This window comes from Salvelinus namaycush, chromosome 23 (genome assembly GCF_016432855.1).
Source record: "Salvelinus namaycush isolate Seneca chromosome 23, SaNama_1.0, whole genome shotgun sequence".
NCBI lineage: Eukaryota > Metazoa > Chordata > Actinopteri > Salmoniformes > Salmonidae > Salvelinus > Salvelinus namaycush.
Window position 1 is genome coordinate 35254794 of NC_052329.1, and position 15497 is coordinate 35270290.

Genomic DNA, 15497 nt, shown 5'->3' on the forward strand with positions numbered 1-15497 from the left:
AGTCCATGGAGAATAAGAACATCTCCTCCCAGCTGCCCACTGCACTGAAGACAGGAAACACTGTCACCGACAAATCCACTATAATTGAGAATTTCAATAAGCATTTTTCTACAGCTGGCCATGCTTTCCACCTGGCTACCCCTACCCCGGTCAACAGCACTGCACCCCCCACAGCTACTCGCCCAAGCCTTCCCCATTTCTCCTTCTCCCAAATACAGTCAGCTGGTGTTCTGAAAGAGCTGCAAAATCTGGACCCCTACAAATCAGCCGGGCTAGATAATCTGGACCCTTTCTAAAATTATCTGCTGAAATTGTTGCCACCCCTATTACTAGCCTGTTCAACCTCTCGTGTCGTCTGAGATTCTCAAAGATTGGAAAGCAGCTGCGGTCATCCCCCTCTTCAAAGGGGGGGACACTCTTGACCCAAACTGCTACAGACCTATATCTATCCTACCCTGCCTTTCTAAGGTCTTCGAAAGCCAAGTCAACAAACAGATTACCGACCATTTCGAATCCCACCATACCTTCTCCGCTATGCAATCTGGTTTCAGAGCTGGTCATGGGTGCACCTCAGCCACGCTCAAGGTCCTAAATGATATCTTAACCGCCATCGATAAGAAACAATACTATGCAGCCGTATTCATTGACCTGGCCAAGGCTTTCGACTCTGTCAATCACCACATCCTCATCGGCAGACTCGACAGCCTTGGTTTCTCAAATGATTGCCTCGCCCGGTTCACCAACTACTTCTCTGATAGAGTTCAGTGTGTCAAATCGGAGGGTCTGTTGTCCGGGCCTCTGGCAGTCTCTATGGGGGTGCCACAGGGTTCAATTCTTGGACCAACTCTCTTCTCTGTATATATCAATGATGTCGCTCTTGCTGCTGGTGAGTCTCTGATCCACCTCTACGCAGACGACACCATTCTGTATACTTCTGGCCCTTCTTTGGACACAGTGTTAACAACCCTCCAGGCGAGCTTCAATGCCACACAACTCTGCTTCCGTGGCCTCTAATTGCTCTTAAATACAAGTAAAACTAAATGCATGCTCTTCAACCGATCGCTGCCTGCACCTGCCCGCCTGTCCAACATCACTACTCTGGACGGCTCTGACTTAGAATATGTGGACAACTACAAATACCTAGGTGTCTGGTTAGACTGTAAACTCTCCTTCCAGACTCACATCAAACATCTCCAATCCAAAGTTAAATCTCGAATTAGCTTCCTATTCCGCAACAAAGCATCCTTCACTCATGCTGCCAAACATACCCTTGTAAAACTAACCATCCTACCAATCCTCGACTTCGGTGATGTCATTTACAAAATAGCCTCCAATACCCTACTCAATAAATTGGATGCAGTCTATCACAGTGCCATCTGTTTTGTCACCAAAGCCCCATATACTACCCACCACTGCGACCTGTACACTCTCGTTGGCTGGCCCTCGCTGCATACTCGTCGCCAAACCCACTGGCTCCAGGTCATCTACAAGACCCTGCTAGGTAAAGTCCCCCCTTATCTCAGCTCGCTGGTCACCATACCAGCACCCACCTGTAGCACGCGCTCCAGCAGGTATATCTCTCTGGTCACCCCCAAAGCCAATTTCTCCTTTGGCCGCCTCTCCTTCCAGTTCTCTGCTGCCAATGACTGGAACGAACTACAAAAATCTCTGAAACGGGAAACACTTATCTCCCTCACTAGCTTTAAGCACCAGCTGTCAGAGCAGCTCATAGATTACTGCACCTGTACATAGCCCATCTATAATTTAGCCCAAATAACTACCTCTTTCCCTACTGTATTTATTGATTTTGCTCCTTTGCACCCCATTATTTATATCTCTACTTTGCACATTCTTCCACTGCAAATCAACCATTCCAGTGTTGTACTTGCTATATTGTATTTACTTCGCCACCATGGCCTTTTTTTGCCTTTACCTCCCTTATCTCACCTCACTTGCTCACATTGTATATAGACTTATTTTTCTACTGTATGTTTGTTTTACTCCATGTGTAACTCTGTGTTGTTGTATGTGTCGAACTGCTTTGCTTTATCTTGGCCAGGTCGCAATTGTAAATCTCAACTTGCCTACCTGGTTAAATAAAGGTGAAATAAATAAATAAATATGCCGGTTGCTAGTGCCAAATCAAACTAACTCAGTGACGTAAGACATTGGTCATAGATTCGAAAGATTTAGAGATTCAATTTAAAGTAAAATATCCTGCACTGTTATTAAACTGTGACAATAAGATTAATCAGTGTGCGTGCAGGAAATGCATTGGGGGCGTGGAGGGTATATCTGACCTTCAAAAATCTTCTAAAAAAACCTTGACAGATACCATATATCTAATGTAATGTTAGACTTGTACATAAGCCTTGATGTGTGAAAAATAAATAGATGGTGGCTGAAAATGGGAGTATAAGCGCATAGCTAGCTGTATATCTAGGTAAAGCTAGTTAGGTAACGTTACTTGGCTAACGTTAGGTGATGAATCCACTTGGTAGCTAGCTGGCTAGTATCATGCTATAAGGCTAGTTTATCTCCTGGAATATGCCTGGATGTGTGACATGTGAAAGTAAGCTGGTGATTAGCTAACGTTACCTAGTTAGTTAGTTAACGTTAACTCACTGGCAATTGAAAACAAAGATATGTAGCTTAACTAGCTAATTATTACAGCTAGTAGCAAAGGCAATGTTGGTAGGCTAGCTAGCTGACTGGATAATGCCAGTTGGGATGACAGTGTTATCTGGGATCCTTGGGACGTCACTACCTAATTGAAGGTGAAATGTAAATGGTTTAGCTAAGTGTTAGGGTATGGGTTAAGGTTAGGTTTTATGGTCAAGGATCCCGAATTGGAATGACATGGATGGCATGATAGCCTAGCTCAACATGCTAAATCAGCGAATATATTGGTTCAGCAAATAATGAGGTGTAAATGGAAAAAAAATAGTATTGTGAGAGACCCGGAGGTTCAACAAACTGGAAATGACAACTCATGAAAACCAAACCAGCTAATTGATTAAGTGTCTCTTTGGCTTTTCTGTAGCATTTCTTGTTAAAATTATGTATATCTAGCTAACGTTACCTAACCAAGCATGGAGGAATATCAGTTAGTCAGCTAGCTTGACTCACCTGACTCTTCTGTTGCTGCTGAAGCCTCTCTTGCAAGATTGCTTGAGCGAGTCCACCTGTAGCACTGCCGTCTCCTGTTGGCGGCTTCTCCGTGGAAAGTGCCCGAATCAAGTCCACCCCCGTGGAGTTGGAACCCCCTCTCCCTCCGTTCCTGAGCCTGAGGAGGCCCCTGCTCGCCCGGACACACATGGGGAACATCGACGTTGCCGACATCTTGAATGGGACAGAACCGGTGAACATAGCGCGAGTGAAAAGGACAAACGCGCCTGATTGGCTTATGCTACTCTGAGCGACAGCCATAAAGTGCAATAAAAATCGTTAAAGATCACGTGGAACAAAATAGGGCGGTATTTACAGCCTTTTCTCCAATCGAAACAAAGATTTCGTTGACCTTCGAATACAACCCAAAATGTCCATCATTACTGATGGCAGTGCCCAAAGTCTGTTAAAAATACATCCCTGACCTGTAGGCTTTTACAGAACGGCAGTTTATATACTGTAATACAACAAAGTGTATTTTATATTCCTGTACAACTATTATTCCCTTCGACCAGTGTAAGTTATAAGACATGGCTTAGTTTGCACAACTTTTAGTCCCCTGTTCATTGCCATACTTTCTTATTTTCATGTTGCTTCTATTTTGCTTTTCTATATCTAATATTCATGACCACTAGAGGGCAGCCATACCAACACAGTTGCATCTGCTTCAGGTTATGTGTGTTGCATCCACAGATACAGAACTATTCTATTTCTATGGTTGCACCTTCGGACCAGGGATGATTTGGAACTTTTGTACCTGTGCACCACTCTATTTGTGGACATTATTTTAAGGGATCAGTTGATCAAATTGTTCCTATACATCAACAAGTTTCAACTAAGTGCATTATGCATAAAAACAATGAAGAAAACAAATTATGCCGCAAATATATAATTTATTGTCTTCATTAAACAACAAATGTTAATCAAAAAGTGTTTAACACAAGAAAAAATTACTTGTTGACCACCCGTGGTAACCAAAACAATCAGTTCTTCACAAATGTTACAGATAAAATTACACCCCAAATTCAACTTACAAGTTCAAAGCATCAAGCAAACATTCACCTACCCCACATGGGTAAATCAACTGTTGTCTTTTGTCACATGTTCGATACCCAGGCCATTCAAAGGTAGCACGGTTGCTGTCTGTGTTCAGCTATTACATTAGAATGGTACCCAGACTAATTCAAAGGGTGCCTTTCAGCAGGCCACATTCTATGCACTGTTGGAACAGGCTACCGCATAACTATTGCATAGCTGTTCTCACAAGGATCAATTACCATCTCTGAACAAAACAAAAGGAAATTAAGATAGTGTCGAAACTCATTGATTCTCTTATTCTGTATTTTGTGTATGGCATTAGCAACAAGAATTCCCCTCCTCTGCGGCAGCCTCATCTTTCCCCCCGGGACAAAGGGGTGCACTGTTTATCTTGTTGCCCACTTTAGCAGCCTCACTCTGAACACCATCACTTCCAACACGCTTCTGTATTTCAGAGGCCATGGTTAAAAATGATTTCTCTACATTATCAGCATTTTTCGCACTGGTCTCCAGGAATGGAATCTTTAGGGATGAAGCAAATTCCTGAAGCAATCGTACCAAGAAAAAGAGAGCGCAGAATTTTATGACATTTATCACAACACAATGGAACAAAAGCACAATACCTATGATTGACAGTAATTTGTAGTTAATGAGGAATCTATTGTGCATTGGTGACACAAGCATTTTATGAATGAGAACAGACACTTACTTGACCAGTGGCAGAGTCCACTACCTTTTTAGAGACCAAGTCACACTTGTTTCCCACAAGCAACTTGGAGACATTTTCACACGCATAGCGGTCAATCTCCTCCAACCACTGCTTCACGTTGTTAAAGGACTCCTGGCAAAATAGTTGAAATCTTGTACATATAGTTTTATCTCTAACTCTGGTACATTGCGATGCAATAGACGGTCAATCCAGCCCATAGCGACGAAGTGTTCAAATATACTGTATTACCTGATCAGTGACATCATATACAATGATGATCCCATGTGCTCCTCTGTAGTAGCTGGATGTGATGGTCCGGAACCTCTCTTGTCCAGCTGTGTCCCACTAGGAGAGATAGATCAAACAGTTTGAATTTACAAACAATCCTTACCACATCCCCATCATCAAACGGTACAAATGGCACTATGCAGAGTTTGTCTTGTAAATATGTACTTACAATTTGTAGTTTGACAGTCTTCTGTTCCATTTCAATCGTTCTGATCTTAAAGTCGACCCCGATTGTGCTGATGTAGCTCTCTGTGTAGGTGTCATCCTGAGGAGTAGAGACCACTGAGCAGTTTTATTATTTACAATGGGAGAATGGGCTGAACAAACCTTCAAACAGTGGTTAATTACTGGGTTGGATGACATTTTGCATTGTCCTTTCCACAAAGGAAATTGCCTTCGCTTCTGTTTGCACTAGACTCATTGCTATATGGAACAACACCAAAAATTGTGTGTATTCTTTTTTAACACAATGCCTACCGCAAACCGCAAGAGCAGGCAAGACTTGCCGACACCAGAGTCTCCTATAAGAAGCAGCTTGAACAGGTAGTCACTGAGGAAGACATTACATTATTATTTAGGTTGATTATATCAAGTAGGTTAAAAAAAATAAACACACCATTGATAGACCTAACATGCACTATGGTTATTGCATACAAAGCAACAAAAAATGTGTCCCAAGTTCAGAGAGCATTTTTTTCTCCCACAAACCTTTAACTGTAGCTACAATGTTATCCAAGACAATAGCCTACCTAAACATGACACCACTTCCTGCTTCGACAACCGTACAAATAATACTACAATGACATTGTCACTCACAACTCATAACTACTTACTATTCAGGATTCATGGCCAGATATCTGGATCCAGAGGGCAGAACGTAAAAGAAAAGGAATACAACTGTGAACAGAACGTCTGTGTTACCTTTGGCTTTTCACAGATGCATTGTGTTTCTGTCCTTCAGAGGGCAAACAGCACCAGCACCTTGTATGATGAGCCGGGAGTCCTATCATTTATTAAAGCCTAAGATCATGTTTCAATGTGGTCAGTACCTGAGTCTTAAAGCTGTAGCCTGGTTAAGCTTCAGAAATGACTGATCACAGATCCCATACATTCATGCGCTGCCTCCAGGAACAAATAAGTTAAAAACAGGTTGTTTTATTCTCAAGATTTGGTTGAAGGAGTCACACATTACATGTTAGAGTACAGTAGTCTAGAGTATGTTTTAAAAATCATTCAGTCTGGAAAAACAAAAAGTTCATTGAAGTTCAGTGAAAAGGGTTACTTTTTCATAAAAACACAACTCTTCAGCATTGACAAAATATAACTCAAAACTTTTCTAAAAAGTTCGACACTCATAATTTAAACTCAATACAAAATGAAAATACATTAAATTGAAGTGCAAATGCTACAAATATGGCCAGTTTCTATTTAGTCGTCTTGTAGTTGTAGTGGGATTTATTGCCCGTTTTCCACCTAACTTTTGGATAGTAATGACAGAGGTTGGCAGATCAAAACTCACTCATACTTTCCACATGTACGTGCTGCTCTTTTTCTTAGTCATCTAATTAATTTGACCCAAATTAATCTATAAATGTGGCTGGTTATGCTTGGAATGTGTGTGGATGACCGGTCATTGCATACTTGTTAGAGGAAGCCTGCAAATGAGGCTATGTAAAACAAAATAGGAGCAGATCAACAGTTCGCTTACACTCGGAAAGCGTTTTTAGAGTATTGCACAAGTTTTTCTCTGACAAAAATACTTGCAATGTCCAGTCTTGTTTCATTCAGTAAAAAAAAAAATAATACAAAAAATATGATTTACCATAATTCTGGAACCATGACACGTGGATGCATTGCTCTTTATCATCAAAAGTAGCAAACCAGTCACCGGTTAGAAAGCTCATCTCCAGTATATAAAGATATTCATAATTTTATTTGGGCTTCCTGCTATTCAGTACTCTCTATACTAGTGGCAGCATACTCATTCTCAAGGTGAATCAGCAAATAGTATTAATGACATGATCTCAGTCCACGGGCAAGCACTTCACAGGTAGGGTCCGTGTGTGTGTTGTGTTCTGTAGGTGAACTGGGAGTTAAGGCGGTGGGTGGCCGTTGACCTTGTCCCGCAGGAGAGCCAGGGCATTGGTGGAGAAGTCTCGCAGGACGCTCACAGTCTCTCGCTGCATCTGCAGGGAGTCGCGTACAAACTCCTGCTGCGACTCCACCAGCTGCTGTACGGACTGGGCCAGGGCCCCCAGAGACCCCGACACGGCCCCTAGCAGGGCAGTAGTGGCCTGCTGCTCCTTGAGACTGAGGGAGGCACTGTGTGCTAGCTGCTTCCGGATTTCCCCCTGCCTCATGACTGACCCTGTAGAGGTGGAAGAGGAGAGAGCAGGGAGAAAGGAAGAGGAGGGAGCTGGGTGGGATGACGAGGAGGTAGCCATGGAGGAAGACACAGCGGTGGAAGAGGCAGCGAATCTGGAGTAGGTGCGACGAGGCTCAGCAGGAGGGCGGAAGGAGCCCATGTGCCGCGGCTCCTCTTCTAGGTCCTCAAATCCCAGACTGTCGTCTATGGGCAATACACAAACACGATGTGAATACACACACAATTCATAGATGCATAATTATACAGAAACCTAACACTTTTACCAAAAACAAAATGAAAGAGAAAGAGTTTTACCTTCATCGACTGGTTTCATGAATGAAAAATCATGAGATGACTGAGAAGGATCCCCTAAAAGGACAATAGAAAAATATGACAAAGAAGATAATAATAATCAATACAACATGTGAATAGAGTGTGTTGAATGCATGAGTGTTGGGGAGAAAGAGTTCATGAGAAACAGAAAAACATTGTTCTGAATACAGGAAAGACTCACGGCCAAATGGCATCTGAGAGAACATGCCAATATCTTTATCCGGAGTTGAGAAAGGAGACATAGACGAGCCCATCGCATGGGGGCTGGTGACAGGCATAGCCATGTGATGAAGACCAGCCATACCATTAGAGGTGCCAGAGGAGCGAGTCGACATCTCTGACATGTCACCAAAGTCATTCTCCTCAGGTTCATCATTCATACTGCCCATGGTGGCCTTGTTCGGAGGGGACATGGATAGTATCTCGTGCACCATTTTCTCCACCGGCGACAGGTTCTGGGAGATACGGACACAGTTAGGCCCTCGCATGGCCACCATCCTACGCTTGGCATCGCACTTTAGGTCCGCCCACTTCTTGACGATCTCCATGACCTCCCGTTGGCACTCGCTAATTTTGTTGATGCGAATCGCGATGTCTGCCCATGTTCGCTTCCTCAGGTCTGACGAGGCGCCTTGGTTGAACTTGCCTGTGGTGGGTGACAAAGGCAGATAATAGCACACCAATTAATAAAAGGCAAGCAGAGAACAAGAGACAAACAAATGCAAAGCGAACATATGTCTATTTTGAGTGCTTCATGCTGATCATGACCAAAGGCTTCACACATTACCATGTATAAACTTCGTAAATGTATCAAATTCATGTCATTTGTGCCCACAGTACACACTAAGTGGAGGTACTTACTTACGAGGATGTGCCTGTTTCTTTTGACTTCAGTCAAAAGCAGAAGGACTTCATCGAAGGTGAAGCGTGACTTCCTTTTCTTCATGGGCAAGTTGCCCCCAAGTTCCTCTATTTCGCTATAGGTGAATTTAAAATTCATGTTGCACTCCTAACAGCCCTTGGCCTGTCCTGTTTACACACCCTAGAGATAACCACCTATACCTGAGAGGGCACCACCCCTGGCACTGCCAGCCTGCAGGAGAGAACAAAATGTTAAACACACCACTGATAGGAATTCCTGTGTAAAACAAATATATTATTGTTATAAGAGACTATGTAGCTCAGTTCGTAGAGCATGGTGCTTGCAACGCCAGGGTAGTAGGTTTGATTACCGGGACCATACCTGCGTAAAAATGTATGCACACGTCTAAGTTGCTATGGATAAAAGCGTCTGCTAAATGGCATATATTATTTATTATTATGCATATATTATAGAATAAAGGAAAGAGTGCATTGAATTTATAAAATGTTTGGGTAAGATTTTGTTCCGTGGGAAAATAATATGCCGTAATCTATGGGTCGACCAGGGATCCATCCCTAAGTGTGCCTAAAACATGACTTCTGTAATGCATCAACTTCTTTATTAAAAAATTGTAGGCTAGGCATACATTCCAGTAGTCAGGACACCATTACTATTGGCAATAATACCTGACAATTGACATAATAGTTCGTTGTAAAAAAAAAAAAAAAAACTCTGCATGGGAATTAAATGTGGGTACGTCTTTAAATGAACCATTCGTATAATTAGCAGCTTCAATCTTACACTCTCTTGCTAGGCCAATGAGCATTATGCTTCCTGGTTCTTTGTTGAGCCCCCCTTGTGTACTCTACGCTGAATGTAGCCAACTACACTATTTTGCGGTACTTCGAAGGCCAGTGTTTTCAACCACGGTAAACGTGCATCCTGCCATGCAACGAAGGGGACAAAATACAAATTTGAAAACGAACAGAGATCTTTACAAATTTGTTGTGGATAAATTGATAAGCCAATAGCGAGCTTTTCCTACGCATTCTGCCTAGCTAGCTACCATTTTGAAGGAACGTTAGCTAATGTCGGTCGCTAGCTAGCTGGCTAGCGAGCTAACGCTAGCTAGCTAACGTAGGTCGTCCGCGTTTTTTGCAGATTGTTTATAGATATAGAAACTTTAACTAGCTTAGTAATTAATCACCTTGACAAAAGAGTTAGCAACAACAAATGTGAAGTTGTGATTCATTGGATATAGCAGGAATTACCAATAGAGTGACGAATGTTTTTTTTTCTCCTCTTGCAGTGCAGCTTCATAAACTTCGCACAGACGACGAGAAGAACGCTGAGTTGCGCAGACTCTGATCGCGCATTTTCCATGACCTACAGGCGGCCACGAGCGCAACATTACGAAATCTTACCAGAATACGAATTTGGTATGATGCCAGGAATGGCCACATTACAGTTCAACGTGCATCAATCACTGCTACTATTGTTACATAATAACGTACAGTCATTGATTGAACGAGTACACACCCGTTCAATCAATCGAGTACACAGTGACATCTCAACCAAATCATGTTGCTACTAAAACATATGACGGCCTTAAATATTAGGCTACCGAATTGTAAGAATATAGCATACACGAGCGGAAATCGGTCGCTAATCAATCTAAAACAAAATAGGCTCAATGTCAATAAACCTATATTTTCTTGGCTACAAGAGACATGACACGTTACTTATGTAGTGACATTGGCAACATATCTAAAGAAGTAAAGCTAAACGACCACGAAGGGACTCGAACCCTCAATCTTCTGATTCGAAGTCAGACGCCTTATCCATTAGGCCACGCGGTCTACGAAAAAGACCACAATCACTTGCAATTTAAGGCTAGCCATGGAACAAAACCTACCATTATTATCATAAAGAATCATGCATATTTTAAATGTGACATTAATTTAATCATTTCTATACAGAATTACAATATCAGTCCATATGTATCTTGTATACAAATTATATGAATTATTCAGTTTGAAGTTAGCAAATTAACACCACAACATCAGAGGGATGCAATAAGGGGAGGATGTGGGTCTAGCCTACTTGATGTTATGACAGTTAGGAAATTGTGTAATGGAAACCAAGTTTGACATCAGCTATATTGAAGTGCTAATATAGTCTTAACGAAAACTCAAACATGTCAATTGCTAGATACATTTAGATGTAAGTCCAGTTCACAATATCAACACAACCTACATGGGAGAATCCAGTCTGCCATTAAGCAACTGTTGAGTTAAATAAATAAAAATGAAAACTGAGCTATAAAGTGCATTAAAAAAAATTATTGTCATCATTGACAGATAAACTTCATTAAAGTGTTCAAAGCAAAGCAGACACAGAATGTTGATTCCTTCCCAATTTCTTTAGTCTGCCTGGTGACCACAAATAAATAAGCATTTCACGGTAAGGTCTACTACACCTGTTGTATTCAGCGCATGTGACAATAACATTTGATTTGAACAAGCATAGCAACCCAATTCCACTGATGCTGACTTCTGCATCGAAAGGGGACTATGGAGCCAGATACCTGCCAAAAGGTTGAATGTACAATACTGTAACGACCCTGGGTTTATAAGCGCGGAAATCGACTCTGCCGCACGAGCATGCTTTTGCGGCACAGTCGATAGCGCAATGGACCTCGGGCTAGGAGGTCGAGGGTTCGAGACCTGCTCCCTGCTGTTTCATTACATTGGTGTCAGAAGTGATCGGACCTTGCATCCACGACAGTGCGTGTGCTTGGCCGGTGAGCGCGTTCCTGTAAGACGTAGAGTCGCAAGCTAGCGCGAGGACGCGCTCTTTGAAAGGAGGGAGTTGTGTAACGACCCTGGGTTTATAAGCGCGGAAATCGACTGCCGCACGAGCATGCTTTTGCAGCACAGTCGATAGCACGCCGGACCTCGGGCTAGGAGGTCGAGGGTTCTAGACCTGCTCCCTACTGTTTCATTACAATACCATTCGAAAGTGTGGGGTCACTTAGAAATGTCCTTGTTTTTGAAAGAAAAGCAACATTTTTTGTACATTAAAATAACATCAAATTGATCAGAAATACAGTGTAGACATTGTTAATGTTGTAAATTACTATTGTAGCTGGAAACGGCTGATATATTAAATGAAATATCTACATATGCGTACAGAGGCCCATTATCAGCAACCATCACTCCTGTGTTCCAATGGCACGTTGTGATAGCTAATCCAAGTTTATCATCTTAAAAGGCTAATTGATCATTAGAAAACTCTTTTGCAATTATGTTAGCACAGCTGAAAACTGTTGTTCTGATTAAAGAAGCAATAAAACTGTCCGCATTTAGACTAGTTGATTATCTGGAGCATCAGTATTTGTGGGTTGGATTACAGGCTCAAAATGGCCAGAAACAAAGACTTTCTTCTGAAACTCGTCAGTCTATTCTTGTTCTGTAGATTGCTTAGGGCTAACAAGATAAAGGTAAACTGTGCAGGCAAGGAGATTAAATCTAAAACAAGTGTAACTTATCTTGGTGTGTCCCTAGATCAATTCCTTTCTGGAGACCCGATTGCTGCCAAAATTCTTTCTAAAATGGCAAACAAATTGACATTTTGTATATCGTAACACTAGATATTTTAACATCAAAGTGAAGAAAATGCTTGTCTCAACCTTGATTCCATGTCATTTTGATTATGTCTGCTCTGCTTGGTATAGTGGGCTATCAAAAAAGCGGAAAAAGAGAATGCAGGTCATGCAAAATAAGGTTATCAGGTATCTGCTGAATGTCCCCCCCAGGACCACATAGGGGTACAGGAGTTCTGGGAGGTGGGCTTGTTGCCTTTGGAGTCCAGAGTGAACCAACTTAAACTCAATCATATGTTTGACATCTTAAATGATCGTGCCCCAGGTTATATGAAAAACCACATTGATATGGTCTATAACCAACACAGTTACAATACCATAGCTAGTGTTATGTCTTGTAAAATCAGTACTGCGTAAGAGTAAACAGTACTGCGAGGAGCACGTTTTTCTATACAGGAATTTGTCTATGGAATAGCTTCCCCCTGGAGATCAAGCAAAGAAAAAGTAGAAATTGCTTTAAAAAGCAGGCAAAGGTTTTAATTTGTACAAGGTTGTCTAAGTAAGAGAAACCACTCCACTGCCCCTTGTGACCCCTACTGCTGGTCAGGTGTATTGATTTGAAGGATCGGTATGATGTGCAATGGATAGATTGTTTTAATGCGAAATTAATATGGTTGATTTTTAAGGTAAGGGGGAAAGTGTAGTGAATAGGGCCACTTTTTAGGATGTCTGAATAAATTAATGTATTTATTGTTGTTTGTAATTTTGTCTTGCCTTTTAATTATTATATGTGCTATTGTTTTTACCATTGAGAACCACTTTGGAAACAAGTGATTTAATTCATACTTTCAAGTGATATCCTCTGGGTCCACATCGTACATTTTGTTGTATATGTCTGTTACCCAAAGTAAATTCAATTCAATACCAGTAGATGACGTAGAATAGGCTTGGGCTTTCAGGAAATGACTTGTGTGAGAATGATAAAGACACAGAAGAGCCTTGTCTAGAATAACCGCCTGAGCTGCAAAATAGAAAGTAAATGTGATTTAGGCCTATTCCTCTATCTAAATATGCTATGCTGTTGTGTGATATTTAATGGCCATATAATTGCATAATTTATTTTTATAGCTGCGTCGGGCTATTGGGGTGGTTATGTAACCTAATGAATCAAACTTTTTCCAGTATTTGGGAGCACTGACTGTAGGTCTTATATTAGGCATTCTGACTGTTGTATTAGTGAATTCCACTGTGTATTTAGGCTTGTTATAGCCATTTGCATTGCACAACCCCATCACGCAGATGCTATATCCATATCAATAAATGAGACAAAATGAAATATTGATTAAGTCTTGGCTATAACCTGTCCTGATTGAAATAGTCTTGAACATTTGGGACCCCTTGGCTATCTAAAGCTTATTCTTATTGCCGGATCTGTTTTCCCTATCAGCCACTGCACGTGCTTCTTCAACTATTTTAAAATATATTTAGAGGCCTGCGAGCTAGGGTTTCTTTTTATTAAGGGGAGCCCTATACTAAAAACAGTTATAAAATGCAAGTTTTTATTTATTTTTTATTGTATTTAATCTTTATTTAACTAGGCAAGTCAGTTAAGAACAAATTCTTATTTACAATGACGGCCTACCAAAAGGCCTCCTGCAGATGCGGGGCTGAGATAAACAAGTTTTTATTAAATAAACATTTTGGACAAAACACTCATCATGACAAGAGAGACACATCAACACTACATAAAGAGAGACCTACAGTAAGACAACAACATAGCATGGCAGCAACACATGACAACACAGCATAGTAGCAATACAACATGACAACAACATGGTAGCAACACAACATGACAGCAGCACAAAACATGGTACGAACATTATTGGACAAAGACAACAGCACAAAGGGCAAGAAGGTAGACAACAATACATCACGCGAAGCAGCCACAACTGTCAGTAAGAGTGTCCATGATTGATTCTTTGAATGAAGAGATTGAGATAAAACTATCCAGTTTGAATGTTTTTTGCAGCTCGTTCCGGTCACTAGCTGCAGCGAACTGAAAAGAGGAGCGACCCAGGGATGTGTGTGCTTTGGGGACCATTAACAGAATGTGACTGGTAGAACGGGTGTTGTATGTGGAGGATGAGGGCTGCAGTAGGTATTTCAGATAGGGGGGAGTGAGGCCTGAGAGGGTTTTATAAATAAGCATCAACCAGTGGGTCTTGCGACGGGCATACAGAGATGACCAGTTTACAGAGGAGTATAGAGTGCAGTGATGTGTCCTATAAGGAGCATTGGTGGCAAATCTAATGGCCTAATGATAAAGAACATTTAGCCGCTAGAGAGCATCCTATCTATTAATTACGTCTCCATAATCTAGCATGGGTAGGATGGTCATCTGAATCAGAGTTAGTTTGGTAACCAAGTCTAGATTTAACCTTAGCCTGCAGCTTTGATATGTGCTGAGAGAATGACACTGTACAGTCTAGCCATACTCCAAAGTACTTGTATGAGGTGACTACCTCAAGCTCTAAACTCTCAGAGGTAGTAATAACACCTGTGGGGAGAGGGGCATTCTTCTTACCGAATCACATGACCTTTGTTCAGAACAAGGTTAAGGGTAGAGAAAGCTTGTTGGACACTGAGAAGGCTTTGTTGTAGATCATTTAATCCAAAATCCGGGGGGCAGCAAAGTATAAGACTGTGTCATCTGCATATAAATGGATGAGAGAGCTTCCTACTACCTAAGCAATGTTGTTGATGTAAATTGAGAAGATTGTGGGGCCTAGGATCAAGCTTTGGGGTACTCCCTTGGTGACAGGCAGTGGCTGAGACAACAGATGTTCTGATTTTATACACTGCACTCTTAGAGAGAGGTAGTTAGAAAACCATGCCAAAGACCTCTCAGAGACACCAATACTCCTTACCCAGCCCACAAGAATGTAATGGTCTACCGTATCAAAAGCTTTTTGCCAAGTCAATAAAAAAAGCAGCACACCATTGCTTAGAATCAAGGGCAATTGTGACATCTTTTAGGACCTATAAGGTTGCAGTGACACATCCATAGCCTGAGCGGAAACCAGATTGCATTCCAGAGAGAATACTATAAACATCAAGAAAGCCAGTCAGT

At 41.6% G+C, this 15497-nt stretch overlaps 3 protein-coding genes and 1 non-coding gene across 6 annotated transcripts in view; all 4 read right to left on the reverse strand.

Moving 5' to 3' along the window:
- LOC120018368 (mitochondrial import inner membrane translocase subunit TIM50-like) overlaps positions 1 to 3342 on the reverse strand; it is a 32137-nt gene extending 28795 nt beyond the window's left edge. Inside the window, exon 1 of the mRNA XM_038961530.1 lies at positions 3130 to 3342. Within this exon, the coding sequence (XP_038817458.1) occupies positions 3130 to 3342 (213 nt within the window). The remainder of the gene's footprint in view (positions 1 to 3129) is intronic.
- An 866-nt stretch (positions 3343 to 4208) lies between these two features.
- On the reverse strand, positions 4209 to 6050 carry LOC120018808 (ras-related protein Rab-1A-like). Its single transcript, XM_038962022.1, has 6 exons — positions 6037 to 6050; positions 5681 to 5753; positions 5373 to 5468; positions 5165 to 5260; positions 4916 to 5047; positions 4209 to 4749 (listed from the first exon to the last, which is right to left on the reverse strand). Exons 1-6 carry the CDS (start codon positions 6048 to 6050, stop codon positions 4525 to 4527), a joined length of 636 nt encoding a protein of 211 aa, XP_038817950.1. The 3' UTR covers positions 4209 to 4524.
- A 288-nt stretch (positions 6051 to 6338) lies between these two features.
- zgc:113149 (uncharacterized protein LOC541363 homolog) lies at positions 6339 to 10138 on the reverse strand. Of its 3 annotated transcripts, none has more exons than XM_038961533.1 (5): positions 10035 to 10138; positions 8763 to 8994; positions 8206 to 8547; positions 7884 to 7937; positions 6339 to 7772 (listed from the first exon to the last, which is right to left on the reverse strand). In XM_038961533.1, exons 2-5 carry the CDS (start codon positions 8899 to 8901, stop codon positions 7297 to 7299), a joined length of 1011 nt encoding a protein of 336 aa, XP_038817461.1. In that variant the 5' UTR covers positions 8902 to 8994; positions 10035 to 10138; the 3' UTR covers positions 6339 to 7296. The 3 variants fall into 3 exon arrangements, with proteins under 3 accessions (XP_038817461.1, XP_038817459.1, XP_038817460.1); XM_038961531.1 differs by having other exon boundaries at positions 8083 to 8547; XM_038961532.1 differs by having other exon boundaries at positions 8083 to 8547; positions 9971 to 10110.
- A 411-nt stretch (positions 10139 to 10549) lies between these two features.
- Positions 10550 to 10622, reverse strand: trnar-ucg. The gene has a single exon. It is a non-coding gene; the product is annotated as a tRNA-Arg (tRNA).
- Positions 10623 to 15497: the final 4875 nt, after the last annotated feature.

Bases quoted from the DNA above. Each gene is read 5' to 3' on its own strand.
- LOC120018808 (XM_038962022.1), bottom strand. The intron at 5,261-5,372 runs GTAAGTACATAT...TATCTCTCCTAG, and splicing joins AGACTGTCAAACTACAAATT to TGGGACACAGCTGGACAAGA. The intron at 4,750-4,915 runs GTAAGTGTCTGT...CGATTGCTTCAG, and splicing joins TGGACTCTGCCACTGGTCAA to GAATTTGCTTCATCCCTAAA.
- zgc:113149 (XM_038961531.1), bottom strand. From the start codon at position 8,901: ATGAATTTTAAATTCACCTATAGCGAAATAGAGGAACTTGGGGGCAAC. The intron at 8,548-8,762 runs GTAAGTACCTCC...CACCCACCACAG, and splicing joins AAACAGGCACATCCTCGTAA to GCAAGTTCAACCAAGGCGCC. The intron at 7,938-8,082 runs GTGAGTCTTTCC...TTGTCCTTTTAG, and splicing joins CTCTCAGATGCCATTTGGCC to GGGATCCTTCTCAGTCATCT.